This window comes from Motacilla alba, chromosome 4, assembly GCF_015832195.1.
Source record: "Motacilla alba alba isolate MOTALB_02 chromosome 4, Motacilla_alba_V1.0_pri, whole genome shotgun sequence".
Taxonomy (NCBI): domain Eukaryota; kingdom Metazoa; phylum Chordata; class Aves; order Passeriformes; family Motacillidae; genus Motacilla; species Motacilla alba.
The window spans coordinates 13,033,220-13,058,090 of record NC_052019.1 but is presented as its reverse complement, the minus strand read 5'-3'; the positions used below and the strand labels follow the sequence as shown (position 1 = coordinate 13,058,090).

Below are 24,871 nucleotides of genomic sequence, written 5' to 3'. Positions count from 1 at the left end.
TACAGTGTAATAGTATCCCTTGACTTTTTCCATTACTCAGCACAAGGATTTCAATGACAAGTGTGCACAGAAAGTTATGCATAGTCTCCCTGAGCCAAGGTGTTTTAAGCTTCTTCAAATGCATTGCATGTTTCATGTAATGACAGTGTCCCTGTATTAGGGGAAATGGTTAAAGTTCCCCTCAAAGATGAGAAAATGAAGTGTGGGCTATCAGAGGGTTAGAAGTGCTTGTCTTAATTAGAAGGAACCCTCTTCAGGGATACAATATTAGGATCTGTTACATTTTTATGAGGAGATAGTGAGTGTGTAAGGTCATGGTTGAAATTGCAGTTCATGTCTAAAAATGTCTCTATTTTTTACTTAGGAATTACCTTTCATGAGCATTATACTTCCGTGCTCTGTCCTCCTTCATTGTCCTGCACTTTCAGCAGAGCCTTAAATTATGTCTGGAACAGAAGAAGGACAAAGGGGAAAGGACACAAGCCCTTATCCATTTGTTTCACTGCATTATATCAATTTGAAGCAAAGTGAAGTCAAATGTCTACATGAATAACAGTTTTTCTGCTGATCAATTTTGTAAGACATTGAACCATTATCACTTGACCTCAGCACTTCAAAAGCCAGTTTGACCCACATCTCATGGCACTAGTCTTCATGGCAACTTCCAAATGCAAGGAGCCTCTGCTAGTGTCAGGGACTGTGACTTTGCAAGCTGAGAATTTAGAGCCACGTTTGGCATTTGCTGAGAAGAGCAAAAACTTTTGTTTTAAAAATATTAATGTGTTGCATTTGTAAAATCAATTCAGATTTTTTTTTCATTTGCTCATTTATTTTGCTGTATCTGCCCTAGAATGTATGTTTTCCTGTTTCCAGTATCACAGTCCTGCTTAGAATTTCACTTTTGCCATAGAGTGGGTGAAGTCAGTAAGCAACTGTTGTTAAATAGCACCTAATGATCCTCTCAACTACTTTTAGATTCCTCCAAAGTATGGCATTCACAGCATGCAAGCTATTAACAGGAAGACTGTTCTCAGCTAGATTGCTTCAAAAGCAGCAAATTGTGCAGTTTTTTTAATTAAAACCAGAATGCTGGTCATTTCAATGTTAGGTTTTTTATTTGTATCTATTTACTTTTTAGCTTTAAAAAATAAGCTCTTTTTCTCAGTCATTTTGGACGCCTAAAGTCAGTTCATAATGCCAAAAATTAAGTATTCTTTACTGTTGTAATTAAAAGGAGATGGGGGAAATGCCTGTACATTCTCTCTAATGTGTATAGCAGCCCCTCACAAGCTGGGGATAGGTTTCCTCACCTCTTTGCTGAAGAACATGTGGCAAAGCTGCACCTGCTTATTCATACATGTTGTTTATGCAGCTCTATTTCATCCTCAAAGTCAGGCCTGATTGCTTGCCGTGCCTGGGATCTGATTTGAGGGAATTGCCTGAATACTTCAACTTTGATTCTTTTTTGTGGTAAATGCACGCCTTAGGTAAATCATTTCTTGGTTTTTTTTTACTCACAAATACAAAGCCTTGATCATCTGCAGAAAAGACAAAAAATATTAATTCAGGATTCAGCTGGCCAGAATTTGCAGAAATGCTGTTTTTCAAATGGCCTCCTTAGAAAGTTGGTATTAAAATAAGAGGTGATGCATTTCAAAGTTTATGCTTAACTATTAAATATCCTGTATAGCAATAGCCCTCACCAGCCTCAAAAAATCCAGTGTAAATCGTGCTTTGAAGAGGTTTTATTCGTTTGCTGACCTAGCAGGTGCTTCCCTCAGGAGATTGCATCAGTAAGTGTGCCTGCTGTTCTTTTGCCCTCCCCATGCACCTGATAGGGCAGGTGACCCTCAGTAACCCCGGGAAGCCTGGCCCTGCAGGGACCCTCACTGTGTGTCTGCCCTTGGCTCTGAATGGATATCTACCAGGAGACAGCACTGCTCCTCTTTAGGGTTCCCCCTGAAGCTCTGCTCACCTTTGAACCTTGGGTGTTCCTGCAGGAGGTCATGCTAAGGAAATGCTAAGGGGAAACAGCTGCAAAGCAGCTGGCTCTTGTAGGGCTTTGTTCTGACTCCTCCTGACCTTTGGGTTTCTAACCCTGCGCTAAAAGCCTGGCTTCAGGTATTGCTAAGGAAACGTTCCCAGCTCTGGCAAGGCTGCCTGGGCTTGGGGGAGGAGAAGCAGCTTTGTTCTGAAAAGGTGCAGCGTGTTCTGAAGCTGAGCAGTACGTGCAGGCAGTGTGAAGAGAGCAGCATGAGTGGATGTGTCAGTGGGACATGGATGGGGCTGCCTTGGAGCTTCCTGCATGCCCAGGGCTGCTGCTGCTGCTGCTTGGGGCAGAGTGTGAGGCAGTAGCCTGTCCTTACGTGAGGAAATGCAGAACTACAGGAACCACACACTTTCCTTCAATTTTTTTCTCTATTTGCTTAGAACTTCCATTCAGAATTGATTTAATTTTACTTCTTCTTCTGCCATTCCCTTCCTCTTTTACCTGCCCCTTCCAGCTGTTCAGAGGCGGAATGTTTTGTTAAATTGAATTTTTAATTGAGTCAAGCTACTCTTCTGGTGGATACAAGTATTCAATTTTTTGATCACTGAGGCTTCTACTCCATGTAGCAGGCAAAATATTGTCACAAAGCACAGAAAAAGGATTTACATTTTCAATTTTATCATATATCTTGTCATTATTCTTGTATCACTGACGATGCACATGTCAGTGAAGAATCTTGAGGCCATCCATGTCTGTAGACTCAAATACCCAGAGCTGCAGAGAATCTGTGCTTTGTCACCAAAGACTTTAACTGAAGTTCTTCCTCAGCTTTTTACTCCCACTCCAGGCCAGGATAAGCAGTATTCTGTGGTTTTACTTCTACAGTAGCAGCAGTAGGCTCACCTCTAGCACATTGGAAGGAGTAAAATAACAAAGAAACTACAGGTGAGTTAGGAGACTATGGTGATTACAAATAGTCAGTGAGGTATACAGGTTTCATGGATAACATAAATAATATCCAACATAAATAAAAGAAAGTACACTAATCTCACGGAACAAAGAGCCTGTTTCCTGGCAGATCTGTCCATCATTACCTTTTCTGTAGTAGCCATTGTTCAATAGCTCAGCATTTACTGCACTTCACCCCATTATCTCACCTTCTATGTTCCCTGATGGGCACATCAGATACATTTGGGCCAATCTATTGCTTGTTCCACCCCTCAACTCTTTCCTCCAGCACCAGGCAATTCAAAATACATCAGAAACAGATAAATATGAATTAAACATCTAGGCTGAACTGTATCCCTCCTATGTCCCACTAAAGGTTTTTACTGAGTTGGGACTTGTGATTTAACATTTTCCTCCTCCTTTACCCCGTATTTCTGTCTTACAGAAACCTTTATCAGTGTGCAGTGCATATAGAGGGTTTCATGTTTATAATGAGTAATTTAATTAGTATTTGATGTTCTGTACCAAATGCAGGTTTGGGTGATATAAATTGAACTCTGGATGATTTATAAAAGGTTTATGAATGAGTGGTTTTCTTTGCTGTAAGAGTAAATAATAAGCAGCTTTAAGAAAATATTATAACTGAAGAATGGCTGGTGATGAAAGGGCTTTTTGTGGTCACCTTGCAATGTCCCTCCTGTCTGGGAATTATGGGCCTGTTGGAAAAATCCTGCAGGATGCAATAAACCCTACAAAACCCACTTATAGGATTTACAACTAAATTTAATTTTTAGCTTATTCTCTGTGAAACTTCAGCTGGAGGTCCTTGAGGGCTACTTCTTAAGGGATTGCAGAAATTAAGAAGAGTATGATTATTACAAATAAATATAAATACATTAGGTAAAATAATTGCAAATAAGACATGCAGTCATGAATGTTTAGTTCAATTAGAAGAGGTTTGCTTAGATATGAATCAAAGATAATAAGCACTAATTTATTTAGCTCATGAACAGCAAAGAAATCATGAAGAATTAGAAAAGGGGGACAAAGTTATGGCTGCACCACCAAGAGACACAGGTAACTGATTACATTTGGTTGCCATGTTTATTTATACGAGGTATTAACAGTTCCCTTTCGTCATGGAGTATATTTAATTCAGTGAAACGTTAAAAAGTGAAAAACATGATTCTGGGTTGAAATTCTGCCATTCAGCTGAAGAACAATTACAGATGCGGAAGATCCAGATGTAAAATTTAAATTCTTAGCATGACAGGATGATTTATGAGGCACTGCAAAATTATTTTCTCCTGTCTACTATATCCTTTTGCTTCTGCCTCTCTATAAGCTATTTGTTCTATTAAGTTCTATTTGTTACATGCAGAATATTTCCCTCCCCCCGCCCCCCTTGTTACCCATATTGTTTGGCTTCTGATTGTCAGCTTGCTCAGGACTTCATGCTTCTAGGATTTAATGAAAAAGCATTGGTGATATCTAGAGTCCATAGACAATATCACAGAATGCACTTGCTAGCTTTTCCTATTACAGGCAGGATTTGAAGCACTGAACTAGGTGATGAATTATCCACAGAAACAGAGAACATTGTGACTAGGCAGGCTGGAAATCAGCCATGGTATTAAAAAGCAGCTGCAGGAAAAGGTTTTTTCCATTTTTTCTTTCTTGTTCCATGCAGGAATTAATGTTCTTCTTGCACACCACGCATGATGCATAATGAGCAAGTAAAACATAAAAATAGTGCCAAGAATTGCTTACACCTTGAGCACCCAAAGCAGAGAGTTAAACCAGCCTGCAGTGTAGGACTGGTGTGACTAATGAGGCATGATGAGAGTCTGTTACAAAAATGTGTAAAATGAAGGTTACTGGCTCTCTCTTACTTGTTTCAGTTATATACCTTTAACAGCATCTATAAATATGTATGTTGAGGAAGACAGGTCTGCTACTTCTGTCCTGAGTGGCTTTCCCTGGGGTAACCCCAGCCTTGTAGCACCTGAGGTGACGTGTGAGGAGTTTGGCTCTCCTTGGGTTTGCTTTTCATGACCTCACACAAGGCACCACAGAAATATCGCCTTATTTTTGGAGTTGGAGATTCCCTTTCTGGTTTTATTCAGCCTTGTTAATAAAAGAAATTAGAAAAATTTGGGTACAATTGGATGTTTGAGAGTGTAAATCAATAGAGGAGGAAGGGAGGCTTCCTCTCATGTTGCAACTTATTACAAGTGGCTTCTGTGGAGCCATAAAATAAAACCTGTTCCAAGTTCAACAAAGCTCAGATGGCAATATGGTATTTATCAAATGTTTTTTCACGGCTGTACTGCTGAAAGGTACTACTGCTGATAGCTGCTAAATGATCTAATAATCACCAGGCAAGAAATAGTTAGGTTTCAGTGAAGTTCAGTGAAGTTCCTACTGGTTGGTTGGAGCTTTTATAATCAATTTATAAATGAACTTCTTTACATCTACTCTCTTTGTTTTTGCAGTGAAGTAAAATCCATAACATTCAAATATGCTCTGTACTTTGCATTCCCTTAACTAACTCTTACACTTTCTGGAATGAAAAGAAATGCATTTTATGGACTTTTTTTTTCCTGCTGTGAACTCCCGTAACCATAAGTGTGATAACAAATGTGTGCTATTTGAGGTTTTTCCTCATTTATTTTGCAAATCTCAAAGCCTGTAACTGCTGTGATGAAGATGCCCCTGGCTGTGGCAGTTTTTCCATGGGTTTTGTAGAGGTGCCCAGCACTGCTAAAGCATGCCTCAGTTCCTGTACCTGGGAGCTGGGAGGTGGTGTGCAGAACCACCCAGTGGAACATCTGCCTCATTTCCAGACACCCTGGGGCAGTGCCAGGCTCAGCTGAGCACAGAGCAGGATTCCTGCTGCTACCTGCCCTCCCCCAGCTCAGTCTGGTGTCTCCCAGCACTGCCCAGATTGCAGCTCTGGGTGCCTGTGCCAGGAACCTGCTTTGCTGTCAACAGGCCACAGGCAGTGTTGGAAGAACCAAAATTTCATGCATTTTTATGAACTTCTCAGCACTCCAACTAGCAATGAGTGCCAGTACTGCACTTGGTTAAAAATTGCTCCATACACCCCATTTTTTTCTTTCAAACCATTCCTGCCTTTCTTCTGAATTTTTTCTCTTTTGTAATGACCATCAATGTTTTCTATTCACAGGCTGGATTACAGACCTACTGCTTCCTAGTGTTTGCTGGCGTCTGCTTTGCAGGAGCAGCCTACCTGTTTTTTGTCCTGCCTGAAACAAAAAATAAGACATTTCATGAGATCAACCAAGCATTTGCCAAAAGGAATAAAGTAACTTTAGAAATGCAAGAGATGAACCACTACGCAGGGGAGAGGAAACCAAGTGAAGAACAAGAATCAAACTTCACATCTTCAGTGGACAATGGGGAAACCATAAAAGGGATTGTGTAAACCAAGGATGTTCTTTCAGGGGATGGGGGAAAGCGTGCTCTTTTCATTTATAGCAGTGCACAACTTGTATGTTTTATGAACATCATGAACTGCTTCTCCCTTGAAAATGTTCTAAGTGAGTATGGGTGAACTCATTAGCAGCTGGGGTAACAGTTGAGACAATGAGGGGTGGGAGGAGCGGCAACTGATAAAAGAAATGAGATGGAGTTTCCTTGGCACCTGTGAAGCAAGTGCTGTGGTGAGTGGGATGGGGAACAGAGACTTGGAGATGTGAAGTGGCAGTGGGGAGCCAGGGTTTTGAGCAGCAGCTGGCTGAGCACCCCTAAGTGCTCACAGGGAGGTGGGCATGCTCTCTCCAAGAGGAGGAGGAGGCAGAGACAAGGGAAGAGATCCTAGTGGGGGTCTGATGAGAAGAATGAGTTTCTCCATGTTTCCCAAGATGTCATTCAAGCTGTTCATGAGAACTGACATGACACTTCCCTGACCTCCCATTCCTTTTCTGGCTATTTTGACTTTCAGTTGCAGTGTTTGAACATCTCCCACCTTCCCACAAATGGGCAGCTCTGGGTCCTGATGAGTTTCCTTGTCTCACTTGCAAATCCTGATTCACTAGTAATAGAGTTTGTAAAAATTGTGCTCAGCAGGAGTTGTCTCTAGTTTCTGGGTTTTCTGGCACTGCATTTCTCTGAATATATATATTTACATAATTTTAATTTTTAAACTTAAAAGGTTTAATATTAAAGGAAAACTAAACCTCATGGGGAAGTGAGAGAGCTCTGATGGTATGTGCAGGGCATAGTATTGAAACAAAAATTCAAACATGAAGTGTTCCAAGGGTTAGGGTTTTTTAATTGTTTTGTTTGTTTATTGCTTTTCTTTTCAAATTCCTTTTAAAACAAGTCTTAGGAGCCCAAATTTCCCTGAGACCTGACAACTTAGTTCTTAACACTCAGATCTCTGCACATGAATTTAGGCACTTATTTCTTACTTAAACACTAATTTTTATTTGGGCATTAGATTCTGAAGCACCAGGCCTAGCTCATATTAATAAGTTTCCAAGCTGTCATAACTTTGTAGAACTGCTTGATTTCATGAGAGAAAGACTCAGCAGGCTCTCAGTGTTTCAGCAAACAATTCATGGGATTTTTTTCTTAATGAACATCATCTTTACAGTTCGTAATTTTGATAACAGTTTTTCTTGATCCCTCTCGGTACCTGGATGTTGAGGGGAAAAAAGAATTTTTAAATTAAATAGCTGTTTTATGTGAAGAGTCAGTAAGTCTTTGAGCTGCTCTCAGTTAGGAGTAAGAAACAGAAGAAAGTGCAGCATGTAGCTAGAGTCAACTGCTTCTACAAGTTATATTTACTAATCTAGAAATTCATGAATTTGGAGCATTTTTGCAAGAAAATTTGCATGTATATTCATATATGTATGCATATATGAATATATGTATTCCAAGTATAGATACATATTAATATTCAATTGCTTAATATTAGTGACTTCGAGGTGAAAGAGGATAGACAGAGATTGGATATTAGGAAGACATTCTTTACTGTGAGGGTGGTGAGGCATTGGAGGAGGTTGCCCAGAGAAGCTGTGGCTGCCCCATCCCTGGAATTGTTCAAGTCCAGATTGGATGGGCTTCGAGCAATCTGGTCTAGTGGAAGGTGTCCTTGCCCATGGTGGGGGATTGGAATAAGATGATCTTTAAGGTGCCTTCCAACCCAGGCTATTCCATGATTCTGTGATTTATATTCATATATATGCACACACAATGAATAATTATTTTCTGGTATCTGTGGGGGGGTTGTTTGTATTTCTCAAAGTGATAAGCTGGTTTTTGTTTTGTTCTACACTGTAAATTACACTGTAAATTAAAATCAGAGATCCTAATGTTCAGCTGTTACTACTAATTTATGCATATAGTTTTATACTGTGATTTATTTGTATATGGCATATTTACCACAGACATTGTAAGCTGACCTAAAAGGGCAACTTTATTACTAGACAACTGATAAAAAATTGATGGGTGCTTTTATGCCAGACTTTATGGGTTGTTTTTTTTTTTTTTTTTCTACTGGAATAGAAGTGCAGCAGTAAGAAAATTAAATATATGTGAGAAAGAGAATTAAGAATGAAAAATAAAAATGTATGGGTTTGGTGCTACTATTAAAAAAGAGAGCAAAGTGGGATTATTCCAACTGACAGTCATAAATGGGAGCTAATCAAATACTGTGGAGAAAACTGAAGAAAAATATTATTGTAATAACCACTTGTAAAATTATATATACAGCAAATGAAAGTATTACCTTTCAGTGCCTTTAGTTCCCTATTCCCAGGGTTACATGAGGCTTGCTAAGTGAATGGCTATGTAAACACTGGGTGTGAATGCCAACCCTCCAGAAAATTTTATGAAAAATTTCTTCCTTTTTTGCCTGCAGGGCAAGACTGGCAAATTCATACCCTCTCCTTCAGACTGGGAATTACCTTTCTTTGTAGTTAGGATTACTAACATAATATGATGAGATTTGCTTTGAGCCAAAGTGGAAGATTGGAAACCAATATTATTAGAATGAGCAGAATTTAGCACTTAGTGCTGTTCATCAACATACATTATAGACACTGTTGAAAATGTTACCATTGGATAACTTCAATTAAATATCATGCTGACCTGATACAGCAATTGTATCAGAAATTAGGACTTCTGCAACTAAATAAAATCATCTTTCATTTGCCTACAGTTGCATTTGGAGCCCAGCTCTGGATGCATAGGTAGAGATGTCTTGATAGAATTTCCTATCTCAGCTCGGGGCCTTGTACAGCATTAACAGCAAGGGGTCATGTTTTCATTTCTGCAATCCCATTTGCCCTCTCTTGTCCTGCCTGAGATGGGCACACACTTTCTGTGTGGCTGCAAAGAGCTGCTACAGACTGGGTACGGTGTGGGACGGGAGTTCCACATCTCACCTGATTTTTGTTGCCGTCCAACGTTCAAAGCAATTCCAGGTCAAGCTAGTGCTTTGTTCACTAGCCAGGGAAGTGTCCTCTGCCTTGGACTGTGGAAGTTTCAGATGTGCCAGTACCTCATTAACTTTCTCATCTCTGACCCTAATGAGTGTGTTGTTCTTGAAGTTGTTCCATACAGTTTTTTTCCATTGTTATGCTGCTATAATTTTTCCAGCAATGAGAGACAACATGGAAAATATCAGCAACTTATAGTTTATTTTTTCTCATTGAATGTATCTAATTGTCTATAGCCTGTGTGTTTGTCAGCAAGTGTTGTGTGGGGCCACATTCCCTTTTCCTGTCTGACATGGGGGTGAGGTACTGTGAGATGGTGTTTGTATGGGTACCACAAGTCTGTGTGATCAACTATGTCCATGCACAGTGACTGCAAAATAAACCTTTGGAATAAAATTTAAATTATGTGGATTTTGTTCTGGGTAAATCTGAACACGTGCACATGTTTCAATTCCCTGGCGTTTTGTATGTCCCAGTACAAGACTGTTCAGTCCTGTGTCTGGATGACCCAAGTCATTGTGAACTCCACAGTTAGATAGTTGGGAATTACAGGAAGAAAATGGTCCCTGAAACTATATCTTTTTTAAAGAATTATTTCTATTTTGATTCTCAAATCAGATTCCACACTTCATTCTTTCATATGTTTATACTGGGCTTCAGAAATAAAAATGCAGACAACAGTGTGAGGAAAATTATTAAAACTGGTTAATGATAGTAATAACTGCTTATAAGAATTGTTGAAACTGGTGAGGCTTTTTGCAGAAAGTTGTCATTTGCAATGGATGAATTTGAGTTGCTACAGCTCTACTTTTTGATGAGGAATTCAGTCAAGTGACTATTTCTGCTACAAGGATATGCAAAAACTGAAATCTGAAATATGTATAAAAAGTTGAATTTCATACTTCAGGTTTTGAAGCCAATTTTCACTCCACAGGGATCTGCTTTCTAGTGGGTGAAGATGTGAGTAATAAACCCATATGGGATAATTTTCATCTTCAGAGTAAAATTTCAAAAAGTAAAAAAAAAAAAAGTGAAAAAAAAGCCCACTCCAAAACCAACTCTTTGAAATTTTCTTTCTTTCTTTCATTTGATTATTTTTATGTGCTTTCCCTTACAGACATGACCATATAAACTGTTGGAGCTCACATCATCTCACACAGCAGGAAGTACGAATCCAAGTGAAGCATTCTTAGGAAATGCCTGTGGACTTTTCCTTTCAATCTAGCTCTAGTAAACAGAGTTCAGATAAAATCTAAAAACCTGAAACACAGAGGTCCAAAGTGAAGCAGGTTTGTTAAGGTAAACATTTGTGCAGTTAAAACACACAGGTTTGACTCCATACTTAATTCTCTCTACAAAGTGATTTTATTTGAAAGTGAGTTCTGTGGAAAGGTGAATTTCATGGCAATGGTACTTGGACTCCTAATCAAGTTATCACAGCTCAGTGAGCAATCATGCATAACCTGAGTCACTAGAGCCCTCTTCCTTGCAGGCTAAGCTGCACTAACCTTGCTTTTGCCATGACCCAAGACAAACACAGGCAGTGGATAATTGAGCTGGTTTTTGAGATGTTCCTGCTAAAGTTTCACTACAGTTAAACTCTTTTAAACTTGGATTTTGACTTTAAAGAGAAAAAGTACGCAAGAAAAGCTTTCAGGAGACATTTACACAGTGAGTACTGAAGTCAACAGGAGTCTTCTCCAGTGGTTTCAACTCCACAAGTGTACCCAAGAAAGACACACTATACCTATAGGAATGCTAACTTTGGCACATTTTTATCTTCTTTAGATAGTAAACCAGTGGCTTGTTTTCTCAGTCTAGGAAAATAATGGTATAATTCAGAGGCTGCAAAAACGCCAATCTGAGGCGTTTCTTCTGAATTTGGGAGCAGGGGATCAGTTGGTTGGTTGGAGATTTGTTGATTTTTTTTTTTTAAGAGAACACTTTCAGTCTGGCTCATACACCAAAGCAGAACACCAAGAATGAGACTGCTGGAGTTGTTGGCTGTCTTAAGATTATTCCCAAAAGGTATAAAGCCAAAAAAGACTCTGTCAGACCCTTGAAACACAATCCATTAAGAGCATGATCTTGCAAATGTAGGAGGTAATTTGTCTGCTGCTGTGTAAGGTGCCATGCAGAGACATTGATTTTTGTTTCATTTTCTCTTGGTCCCCTCAGTTAAAAAAGTCGTTCAAGCTAAATGCAATGCTCACCTCTATGTTTGTTCCACCTTTTGTTTCTGACTTGTTCCACCCAATTATATCAAAATTTTTACAGTTCACACTTGAAAATCAGAAAGCAATAGTTAGGAAAAGCAAACATGCCAAAGACTACAAAAGTGATAAATACAATTTTCTCTACAGGCTGGCATTTTCAAAGATTAATTCATGAGTTAATCCCTTAAATCCTAATTTCATATAATTTCATCTCTTTGAATTAAACTCTACTGTCTATGTGTATGTGTATGTATAGAGAGACTTTTATGCTATCCCATGGAAAATGTTCAGCAGCTTTAATTCTTATACACAAAATAAATTGGAGCCTTTGGATGCTATATCGAGTCACAAACTGGACAGGTCAGACACACTGGGACACAGACACTTGCATTAACAAACTTAGCTAAAGTCTGCATGATCTTAGACTTGGAAAAGTTGTCTAGCAAGGCTGTCTCCTTTTGGCCAGCCTTAGATTTTTCATTTTCCACTTTTCTAGACTGCTAGGGAGAGGCTATGATGCTAATTTGCTTAAATTTATTTTGAGGCATCAAAGGAAAACATCAAAACTCTTTTCATCCAACTAGAAAACTATTCGTATTGAAGACCCTCAAGAAGCAGCATGTATTAGCATAGTGCTCAGGCTAAATATACTCCTCCAGGATCTAGTGATGCATTTGGTACAGCAGAATCTCTCAGCCTTTCAGTGGGGAGGCCTCATTGCCACCCCTCCTTTCTTTTCCCTCCTCTATCCCCACCTTCCCCTGACATGGGCTGTGCTTTGCCTCTGGGTGTGCCAGCACATCTTTAGAAACAGCATTTTCATCAAGTGAGAGTGAAAGAGCCTCAAGAGGCAGAAAGGAGGGGTCACCTCTCAGTGGGATGAAAGGGATGCAACCACGGCTCTCCTGCAGACAGGTACAGCTGCACTTTTAAACTTCTTTTATGGACTTTAAATAGCCATGAGCAATGCAACCACAAGGAAGGTGGAAGAAACTCGGGAGTTTGTGACTGGACACCTGCTGACAGATGAAATCTGTGTCTGAGAAATCACCCAAGTGGCTGAGACATTGCTGCTGTTGACTCAATCAGTATGAAACATGTAGGTGGGCATCTGTGGTATCACTCTGAGATCTCAGGAAAAGCACTGCTCACTTTGCAATAGTAATCAAAGAAAACAAAAGGCCAAAGGGATAACAGTGGACATCGCAAGAGAAATCTAATATTACAAATTAAGTTTTCTAATGGAATATCAGTTAAGAATAAACATGGCCAAGAAAAACAGGATGCAAGACAGATGGCTTATTTTTTAGTACATGACACCTATTCAATGAGCAATTAAAAATTAATTTAAAGGTAATAGAAAAGTTCAGAAATGCATAACCAAAGCTGTAGAATTCATTAGCACAAATTAGAATTAATGAATTTTTATAGGACTAGACATTTAAATTAATGATGACTTTCATATTTAGGTTAGGCACTAGAAATAAAGAAAAGCTGTAGCTAATAACAGCTAAGAAATTTCTCTAAGGAGCTGAATTGCCTATAATTGGCCATTAGATCACACTTCCATCTTCTTTTCAGATTTTCAAATAAATTATGGACACAAGCTGATGCTTCTCTGGACCACCATTCAGGCATGCTGTCACAATTGTTTCAGGTTGCAGTGAGCACTCTTTCCTGACCCAGATGACCACAGAAGTGGGGAAACCCCAGCAATATCCCAAAAATAAATAAATAAGTATTTAGGAAGGTGGGGATAGAGGAGGGAAAAGAAAGGAGGGGTGGCAATGAGGCCTCCCCACTGAAAGGCTGAGAGATTCTGCTGTACAAAATGCATCACTAGATCCTAGAAGAATATATGTAGCTTGGCCCAGCCTAAGCACTATGCTAATACATGCTGCTTCTTGAGGGTCTTCAATACGAATAGTTTTCTAGTTGGATGAAAAGAGTTTTGATGTTTTCCTTTGATGCCTCAAAATAAATTTAAGCAAATTAGCACATAAGTCTCACATTGTTTCAAAAAACCCAAAACCCAAGCCCCAAGTTGTTTCCACACAAGGAAGCTTTCATATGAAATTTGAAACATTATGCCTAGTGATAACCATTGGGAGATTGTGTTCTGAACTTTTTTAGCTCTTTTAAAAGCTTTGCTACATTTTATTAACTCAGATTTTGCACAGCTGTTACTTGGTAGAAGTTTCAACCTCTCCTCATTGTTCACAGCCTTGGCTAATCAGCATGAGAAATGAATGTTAGTAAGAAAAAAAAATAATCTAACAATTCAGCAAGAGTAGGAGGAGAATCATCATGTCTGGCAAGCTTATGTGTTCACTATGAACCAGGACAGCTGGCTCTAAATATTTAAAATTGCAAAAACCTAATAAGTAGGTTTTCTAAATATTCTCAAACTATTTACTAAATAGGGTCAGCTTTGTACTCCAAAGTACTGACTTGAAATCTGGAGTCCAAACGGAGTAGGTGACGTTGGCACTCAGGCTGTGGGTGGTGCTGAAGAGATGATCATTCTGGAATTCAAAATTGTTCTCAGCTCTAAGACAATTTTTGGTTTAAATTTAGAAGTGACAGAATATTGTAACACATCATACATGCTTTCACTGTCATTAAGTTACTCAATACTACTTAAAAATCAGATTTTGAAGGCAAAGACATTTCTTTTATCTTTCAAATGAAAGACATTGACAATGCTTTCTTCTGTACATATTATTAGATCATGGACATTTATTTGATGGCCACTTTTGATCAGTTATACCATGAACAGCTTCACTAGGTGAACAGTAGAAGTCTTTTTCCAGCTCCAGTAGATAATGTGATGTCTTTTAGGTTGCTCCTGTTTCAGAATCAAAAGAAAAATGCCACAACAGTCAAATATTAAAGCCATTCCCTCTGGAGCCCCACACCACAGTTCTTAGAGAGGTTTTACCTTTAGATATTGCAGGTAGGATCTAAGGTAGGCAATGCTTGGCATTTTACCCTTCCCTGTCATCACAGGCCAGGATTTCACTCAGAAACATTTACGCAGCACCGAATAGTCACATAAATACTTTGGGTGGTGAGAAAATAATTGATAAGCAACACAAATAAGAGCAAGTCATAAGGTTAAAAATGAGCAGGACTGGGTCCTTGTTCAGTAAGCAGCAGATATTACCAGTCTCTCCTAAAGATTTATTGTGGAGCTAAGCAGGATACGACTGCTGCCTCCTCAGAAGAGTGAAATTAAAACCATCTCTACAAGTTGCTTTCTGCTTTGAGAATATGCTCAGCAGGAATTATTACAGTGGCCAGATTTGCCCTGGGAGTTTATCTGTAGTATGTCATCTGACCTACATGCACAACTCCACCAGCTCAGGATCTGCCCTCCTTAGAGCTGGCTGGGTTTGCCCAAGCTCCAACACAGTGTCACTGCTGGCAGCAGGTCACAGCAGGTCACAGATCCACCCCCTCCCCTTCAGCCTGGCAGCAGTTCTTGGTTTAGACCTTTCACAGTTACTTAAAGGACAAAAATCTTACCATTTATTGAGATGATGCATGATAAATGCCTAATCTGCTCTATGACATTTTGTGCTTCATATTTATGAAACTCAATAGTTGCTTTATTCTGTAATTTTTGGTGGTCTCTTTATTTGTATATGTTTTTTTCATGGCAAAAAATCCCACCCTTGCCTCTTCCCAAGATTCAGAAACATGAGAGATCAGATTCTCTTGCATTAGAAAACAAACAAAAAATAATCTTGCATAGTATTTATTTAATAAACCATCAAATAACATTTCCACAGCCCCCTTCAAAGTCTTTGCCTTTGTCAGCTGGACAACAGAGAAAAAGGAAGAAGAGCAAATGTCATAGAAGTTCACAAAGGTGTTGAAGCTGGAGGAGTTCCTCTTCCTCTGGCTGCTGCTGCCCTGGAAGGAGCCAGCTCAGCTGCAGGACAGCCCTGGGGGCTGGGAGGCTCCTACCGCACACCTGAAGGAGCAGCACCACTCTCCTCGCTGCATTCTGCTTACCGTTCCAACAGCTTCCCAGACGAAAAGCAAACTCTGAAGGGGCTGTGAGAAGCAGAAACAGCAGCTAAATGCCAGACTCTGCCCAGCCAAGCTCTGCCAGCTGACCCTTCAACCCAAGGTGCCTCCTTGGCACATTAGATTGAACACACAGCGTAAGTGCCTACAACCATTTCTGGCCCAAGGAAAAATCACTACTTGGAAAAAAAATCATGCTTAACGTTCAAAAGTTGGGTTTTCTTCAGGTGTGACAGCCCAATGCCAATGGCACTGCAATCATATGCAGTTTGGTTAGACACCACTGTTATTTGGTGGAGCAAATAGAGTTCTGTCACTGTGGTGACTAATAACTCTGCATCAGATCTATCCCAGTGCAAAACAGAAGGAAAAACATAGAGTAGACAGCCAGATATTAGTCAGTTATTCCTTGTATACATTCAGCAGAGTATGAAGAATGCTCACAGACTTAAAATATCTTTTCTGTCATGATGGTAGTTGATCTTATAAAATAATGATTTTCAAATAATTGCTCTTTCCAAATGTTTCTTCTGCAAAAAATTCAAATAATAGTTATGCACAGAGAAATAAGCACCTCAGACACAAGAGGAGTCTTGTTTATGGGTCAATAGTAGAGCTATGTGATTCATTCCCAAAATTACATGTGCAGAGATCTTTTTATTCAAAACAGGGAAAGCATAAAAAATATCCTTTCATTTAAATAATTACATTCAGTCAGTAAATCCATTCCCAGAATAATGGAAATCATATGCAGCAGGAGAATAATTATATATGTATTTTCATGCAGAGTTCTTTATATTTAGATGATTTATATATATATATATATATATATATATATACACACACACACAAATGCATATAAAATACAGCTTTATGTGCTGTACAACATTAAACATTTTTTTCAGTTTCTAATAGCAGTAGTTCAGTAAGTTGTATCTCCTTGCATCATGTAGGTCTTTACTAAATTGCACAAACTGAAGCACTTCTCCAGACCAGTTCACAGATTTATAAATTATGTATGTATCTGTCAAGAGTTTAGTGATTTGCTTTCTTTAGATAGTTAGAAAGGAGAAATTCTAGAAATCATCACTGGAATAGTTCTAGTCTTTCAAATAGAAACACAACTGTGTACATTAGTGAAGAGGGATTCCAGGTCCCTGCTGCTTTGGCTTTTTCTTCATTCACTCCCGGTTCTTGACACAAAGTTTGTAATATCTGTGTAATTCTGAGAGCTGTCTGTGCAAATCCAGGGCCAAATAACAATAACAAATTACAATAGGCAAATCATAGTTCTTGCAGAACTTAGAGCAGCTTAAAGAGCCACTGAAACTAAGTTTTTGTGAGTTATTTTCAGTCAAGTCCTACACAGAGCATATTCAGAAATTCTCACACAGCTTAACTAGCAGCTTTGAATGCCTCATGAATTTTTATGATCTTGTTAATACTGAAATAGTGGAGTCTTTTCTATATTGCTTAGTTTATGTTGGCAGTAGAATGGGGAGTTCTATTAATCTATTGATGCTGGCATCTTTTTATGTACTCTAGCAAAATGTGTGTAGAAAGTAACTTGTGTGATAACACGGATTCAGAGCTTTTGGGGCTTGACAGCTAAAGCCTGGGTTTATACATGACAAGATGGCTCAGGTACAGTAAAACATTTTTTAATTTAGTCTCCCAAGCAAAATTCATTGGTTTTGCACAAACTGGAACTGTTCTCCTTGTTTGAATTTGCCAAACAACTTTAGAGCTGCTCAGTGGGTGCTCTCAGCCTGCCTGACCAGGTCAAAATCCTGGCTTCTGATGAGTGTTTTCAGGGCACTGCTAAGGTTACAGAGGGGAAAAATCACATTATTCAGCCTACACGTTGACTCCAAAATGAGTCCAAGACATTGAGAACACCCTTTTTCTTAGTCTCAGCTTCTTCTTTTAAGCACAATTCTCACAGCATCTTCACTCCCCACATAGTTCCAGCCCGCTCCTCATACCATCCATCAATTCCATTGTCTTCTGCCCTCTATCAGCTTAGACACTACTGGTGCAAACAGCATTTTTAGGTCTATGATCCTGCAGGCTTTTGGTGAGAATTTTGATTTAAACATTTTCACTCCCACTTCAAGCCCACCACCAGGGTGGTTGAGCCACGGCTCAGGGCTCATAAGGAGGTGCAGTTCAATCCTGCAGGTCACAACCCAAAGCTGCACTGAAGAGAAATTAAACCAATCCACAGAATCCAGCAGTTATGGAATCATTTAAGTTGGAAAACATCTCTAAGACCACCAAGTCTCGCTCTTGACCCAGCAGTGTCAGGTTCAACACCAAACCTGTCACATTTATATGTCTTTTAAATATCTCCAAGGGTGTTGACTCTACCACTTCCCTGACAACCCTTTGGAACAGGCTGCCCAGGGAAGTGGCTGAGTCTCACCTCAGAGATTTTGAGGAAGAGGGTTTTGTGGTGGTGACAGACATCAGCCTCTGAAGAAAGATCGAAAGAACCAGGGCTCAGCATAAAGAAATCCACCACACAGAGAAAAGCCATGCATAGAAGAGGTTGCTGCAGAAATGGAAGACATAAACTGTGCTCTTGCTGGACTCAACAAGAATTAGTGGGGTTCAACTGCAATTTTAAATTTTTTTTTTAATACCAGCAAGTTCAGCATGACAGTGGAGTAGATGTCTGGGGAAGGTTTTTGTCTGGTTGTCCTAAGGAATCAGTTGTAGAAAGGTGACTTAGTTGCAATTAATCCCTCTCTAACAAGGCACTATGTTACTTCCATGGTTCTCCCATGGCCTTTTGCAGCAGTTTTCTGGTGCTCACAGGTTCAAACTTCTGGACTAAATCACTGGCAACCTGATACAAGGCAAGACAAAACCGTTATTACAACAAGACTGAATATGAACAGCCAGAAATCACATAGTAAGCAGTAATGCAATGACAATTTCTCTTACTCTGTAAGTGCCCTGAATCCCCCAGCCCAGGCTGAGAGTGAGAAATATGCAGACACAGATGCTTCTAACTCCACATGGAATAATCTGTGCTTCAGCTCTCTTCATCCTTTTCTCTTTTTCAACACTAATCAAAGCCTTTCAGTGCAATTTTCTTAACTGACAGAAAACAAGAGATAATTGTTGAATCTTTGAGTGACTTCACCCAGAAAATCCTCTCTCCTGTTAATCCATGTATTTCTGTCTCCAGCAGAACCACGCTGTACTGATGAGAGGGTTTTTATTTGCTCAGAACTTATTTCACCCTGAAATTTTTTACAGTGCAGCAGAGAAAAAGCCATAGTCATACTAAATGTATCACTTCCAGATAATAGCTCTGCAAAATGGGGCTGCCTTCTCTCATCCATACATTATGCACAGAGCCAGGGTTTAACTGTGCTCCCCCTGGCTGACGGAAAAAGTCCAAAAAAGGAAATCAAAAGGAATTGGGAAAAACTTTATTAGCATCTAAAATTCAAAATGCTACATATATCAGTCTGGAAGGTCTCTAGTGATTACGTCTGAGCATCACAATATGGAAATGCCACAACATTCAGTTACACTGTGTTTTAAAGTCATGTGGCAAAAAAGTAAAATAAAGTTGTTGCTAAGTAATTTTATTCTCTTGGCTCAGTTTTAATGGAAGCAGTGATTTGTGTTGATATTCTGGAGCAGGAGATTCCAGTTTGTGTCATCTGGATGGAACCAGTGTGAATGTGCTCTTCATTAAGGCAATGTTAAATGAAAAAGCTTTACCAAAACCCATTGAAAACTTCCCAGGAGCCTTGCTGGGCATTGGAACTTGGGAGGCACAAGTTTATCTTCCCGAATGAGTCACAAGAATATACACTTACACAGTACCATGTTGAAAATAAACAGAAAATGGAGTCTCTTCAATATATACTCCAATTTTCCAACATCTGCTCCACAATAAACATACACTGCACAGTTGCTGAATATTAGTCCTTTCATCAGCAGAGGTAATTACCTTTGAATAGCTGACTATCTATTTCCAGTTGTTACATAATGCTTTACCTTAAATAGCTCTCTTGGAAGAGAGACACCCTGAGAAGTACATCTTAAGGATCACCTTTCAACAGCATCAGCGTGGTCATGGTCACAATGTCAGCCTCGGGGTGAGCTGTGCCCCATGGCATCTCCCAGCGCCTCCTCAGGTGGCACTGTGGCAATGGCTAACGCCACACAGCAAGCAATGAAGTTCCACTGCTGCAAGAGCTACTGCAGCAGTAAAGGGTGAAATGTGCCTGCAGGGAGGCTGGGAAAGCTCAGGAAGCCATCTGCAGATGCTGCTGGTCCTCCTCTGAGAGCAGAGCCGCGGGACCCCCGAGGAGCTGCTCCATCTCCACCCGGCAGCCCAAGGTCGCTTTGTCCGGTCAGAGAGGGCATCCGGAGGCATGGGGACATCTCATGGGTCTTCCCCTTATAAAGATAGTCAGATGAGGCTGAAAAGAGGCAGGGAAGCTGGCCATGCCTATCACAGCCAGAGTGCTTCTGAGCAGCAGAATAAAACCACATGCAGCACAGACTGCAGAGGCAGCAGTGGCTTGAGGCAGAAAAGACCCGGCATGGCTCTGGTCCCACTCTTAACTGGGAGCACAGCACCCCTCCAGGACACACAAGCAGGGGGAGAGGAGACCTCTAGCATCCCCAGCAAACTTTTTGGCATATTAATTTCACCATAATCATCTCTCAAGCTCTAGAAACCCCTGAGGGTATATTATTATATGTTATATATTATATGTATATATATATATATATATATATATATATATATGTTCAATAGTAAATTACATTGGAAGCCAGAATCCCCTTCAGTGCCAGTGACCCTTGGGGTAGAAGGGGCCTGTCTTCTCTCTCTGTTGTGTCTTTCCACTATTACTGCTAAAAAAGGCATTTTGCAGTGCAACAGTAGCAAATCCACACTTCACATCTCATCCTGGGCAGTTACAACTTATCTAAAACATCTGAACATGACTAAACTACAGAAAAAAAACCAAACAACTGAAACAACTTTGACTGCACAAAGAAAACAGAGGACACCTAAAATCAGAGCAGTGGCCTGAGTTTTACCCTCATAAAGTCTAAAAGCATACTTCCAACAGTATAAGAAAAATAAGGGCTAGTTTTAAGATTGCTCTCTCCCACCCAGAGCCCAAATCCCACTGTTGGACTGACACTTCTTGCGCTCAGTTCATCCATTGTTCACAGAACAACACTAGTGACTGGCAATATTTAATTAGATGGATTTTTTTCTTTATAAAATATTAGTGATAAAGGACAACCTTTTCAAGAGACCTTGAAAAGCATATGAGCAATAACAGAAAAAAGTGGCTAGATTTTGACGTGAAATTAGTATGGCAAGTTGGGCCATGAGCATCCTTAAAAAGGGCTATTCTGTCAGCACCTGAGCAATGGGAAAAGGTCTGCAAGCAGAGTGGGTTTGAAATCTGTCTCTTCTAAATTATTCAAAATAGTTTTTAAATGTTATAGTTTGTGATGGCCTCTAAGGAAGTAAACTCAAGTGCCAGCTCTTTGCAGCATGGTTCCTGCAGTTATCAAATCTGCCTCATTCAAATTTCTGCCCAGCTGCTCAGTAATCTAATAATCACCTTCCAATTTTACAGGTTACACAAATTACTTTTAAATAGACAGATATGACAGACAGGGAGAGAAATGAACCTGAGAATTATCTTAATTATTCTTTCCCTGTCCGTCTTGACATTGCCTAGGTTTCAGAGATAGCAGGGTTGCTGGAGTCACACCTTTAATCACTTTGTGCCAGGAATATCAGCCTGGAGAGCTGATAAATGTGTGCAGTTTGCAGAAAGATTAAGAAAAATAAGTACTACCTGGATGCCATGGTGATAAGTGAATGATACCATCACGTTGCTTCCCACCAAAAGTATTGTCCCAGCTGTAACCAGGGCTGGATTCATGGCTTTGTTTCCACAGTCACATAATTAGATTTTAGATCAATAATTTAAAAAACAAGAAGAAAAAATTTTAATATAGTATTTTCCTGAAGTAAAAATTACCCTCTAAATTCTGGTGAGACTATAACTGCTATTGTGCCTATGTAAGTTTGCATATATTGGCCCTGGGTGTATATCACTATAATGGTGATAAAGTCCTGGTCTTTTACACCCCCAAGAAGAAATGAAAATTTCATGCTAAGGTGAAATGTGAAAAATTGAAACTTTCCTGATGACAAAGGATTTTCATATGGGGAAAGACTTACAGGCTTTCCAAGGCACTGAGAGATATCCACAAAGGCTGCACTCAGTCCTGGGGCTGCCTGCCTCCTGCCTGCTACTCAGACGGTGTCCTGGGGAGTCCTTCCCTCCCTGGGCGATAGGGCAGCCAAGGAAATGAGCCACACCAGCTGAACAGACCTGCAGGCACCCCATCCCATCCTGATTTGAGCAGGAGCTTTATCCATGGCCTGACAGTTCAGCCCAGCCCCAGTGAGATGAGCTGGGAGAGAGAACTCCAACTCCAGCCTCTCCTCCCCTGCTCCTGAGCAACCAGGTCTAGTGGAATGTATCCCTGCCCATGGGAATGGGGTTGGGGCTAGGTGATTTTTAAGGTTCCTTCCCAACAAAGCCATTCTAGGATTCTGTGAGGTTTTTTCCATGTAATGTTTTCTTCAAATAAGTATACATTTATCCAGATGCCATTTTTTTCTTCCTGGATCTTTTGGTTGATTCTTAATCTTAATCAAGTTCTGCTGATTCTGTTGAAAGCAGACACTAAAGTGTAATGGTAATTACCTCCATTGCAAGCACAGATGATCAAACTGCTCAGTGCATAAGATTTCTGGTTTTCAGGAAAAACCATACCCATCTACTTATGGCCTTTATCTAAATGTGCTCTTAAAACATTTTGCCAAAGGAATAATTAGTATTGATTTCACAGCTATCAAATACCTTTTCTGCTATCATGTGATTTTCAGTGAGCACCAATAAATAAGCAAGAATGAAATAAGTAAATATTTGAGTGATGTAGGTTTGAATATGTGGATAAATCTTTATTAATAGAGTTGAAGTTTTTGGAATCAGGCCTCACAAACCTGTGTTGTTTGGTCCCTTTTCCTCCCTCTTCTAACACCACAGAATATGTCTTGTAAGTTTTTTCTAATCATCTCTCCAAAGTTCAAAAAGTCATAGAAACATAGAATGGTGTGTGTTGGAAAGTACCTTCAAGTTCATCAATTCCAACCCCCTGCCATGTGCAGGGACTCCTTTCACTATTCCAGGTTTCCCAAAACCCCATCAAAGCTGGCTTTGAACACTTCCAGAGCTGAGGCATCCACGGCTTTTCTGGGCAGCCTGTTCCAGTGCCCCACCACCCTAATGCAAATTTCTTCCTAATATCTAATGTGAACATGACCTCCTTCAGCTTAAAACCATTCCTCCTTGTCCTGTCACTCCACCTGTAATCTATTATAAGGTGCTCCTGGGAGTAGGTGAATCTAAGTCCTGACAGCCACACAGCATTGCATGAAACTCTGGGTCTCTGGTCCTACATGCTCTTCCTGGAAAGCCAACATTCAAATATGTCAGACCTAGAGAATGTTTAAAAATTAAGATATGCATTGGATTAATGCACACACAGGTTTTGAACCACCTGGAATAAACTGACATCCTGGCTTTTCCAAGCTACTTCAGATATAACAGCCAGGTATCTGGAACTGATTTCATTGTAACATTACAGCTGCCAGGAAAAAAACATATTTTTCTATAATTTCATAAAGTATTGTATAGAATGTAATCAATGTGCACTGCGGTCCACAATTTATTACCTACAAAGGCTTGAATTTAACTCCCAAAGCACACACTGTTACTATACAAAATAACACAAGTAATTTCTAGAATCATTCCCCTGTCCTTTAGGATTAAATTCTATGTTAGTAAATTCCCCACATGCTGCAAAACAAAAATTGTGTAAAAGATGGTAAATGCTGTGGTTTGGCCCAAGTCCATTACTAAAATAATAAGCAAAGGCAAAATTTATTGTGTATTGGAAACTACTTTTCAGATCACTTCAGAGAGGACATGAATCTGTTGTGCCAGAAAAGGAGATAAATGTCTCCCTTAATGTATATCTCTCTTTTCATTCCAGTAGAAGAGCAGGTTATATTTAAACTCTAGAGGACACCATCACCTTGCCCCCCTTGTTGGTAAAGATATTAACCCCTAAATTTGTTCCTAAACAAGTCAGTATTTATTAAGCTCTAGTCCAAAGCCTGACATTCATGAAGGTCTGCACACAAGTCCCATTTAACTCTCTAACTTGCACCTTTCTTGCAGAGCCAGGATTTGTGTTTCAGTCAAAATTCTAATGGGTGATGCTCATACCAGCTGCCTGGTCTCTAGTGGAAATCCTGCCATCCCTCACTGCACACTGGCTGCTCCTCCACACAGTCTTACAGAAAAGCTGCAGGTGGGACCCTCTGCCCCTGCTGCCTCTGCCCCTGGTCCATAGCAGGGCTCCTCCTGGCTGCACAGCCTCCATGCACACACCTTCCTGCAAATCCCACCTGGGTCAGGTGGCAGCAGAGCTGCACAGAGGAATGGCACTCATCTCAGCGAGATGGTCCAAAAAGTAATAATATTCCTTATGTTCTCTGACAGTTGAGGCTAGGTCTGTAAATGGAAAGGGAACATGCCCCAACACACTCTAAATTTACAGCTGTCTAGCACAGAATCACTACAGACATGCCTGGCTCACTTTTGGCTGACCAGCAGCCTCCCAAAAATTTCTCAGGCAGAGTCTGGGAGTTGGGACAAGCCAAGAACCATTCCTGACAAACAGTTTCTCATTTCTCTATCATTCATTACAGGAGATCAATGTGAGGAGTTCGTACATCTAGATAATAGGTCAAATTTCCCCACTGTTTGGAGAACATATTCGTGTGTTCATCAAATCTCTCAGAAAAGTTATGCCAGATTTTCTGGGGTTTTTTGTTGGAGTTTTTTTCAATATGAAGCAGGAAAAGAGACAATAAATTCCAGATTTACACTCAGCAATGTTTTCCTATTTGCTGGTCCCTAAAAATTTTCCACTGGCTACAGATTCCTGTAGGACACAAAGCTCACTGACAGGAAAATTGCTTTTCTTAGACAGTTCCATGCACCTTCTGAAATAACAGCTGATGCCCCAGTGACCAGACCCAGGGTAAAGCCAGTTGTCCAAGCACAGTACTG

General features: G+C 40.0%; 1 protein-coding gene across 4 annotated transcripts in view; it reads left to right on the top strand.

The window, feature by feature from the left end:
- SLC2A9 (solute carrier family 2 member 9) overlaps positions 1-9,810 on the top strand; it is a 99,616-nt gene extending 89,806 nt beyond the window's left edge. For all 4 annotated transcript variants that reach the window (XM_038135664.1, XM_038135663.1, XM_038135661.1 and 1 more), the window contains one exon: positions 6,129-9,810. In XM_038135664.1, the coding sequence (XP_037991592.1) occupies positions 6,129-6,386 (258 nt within the window). In that variant the 3' untranslated portion in view covers positions 6,387-9,810. The remainder of the gene's footprint in view (positions 1-6,128) is intronic.
- The last annotated feature ends 15,061 nt before the right edge of the window (positions 9,811-24,871 follow it).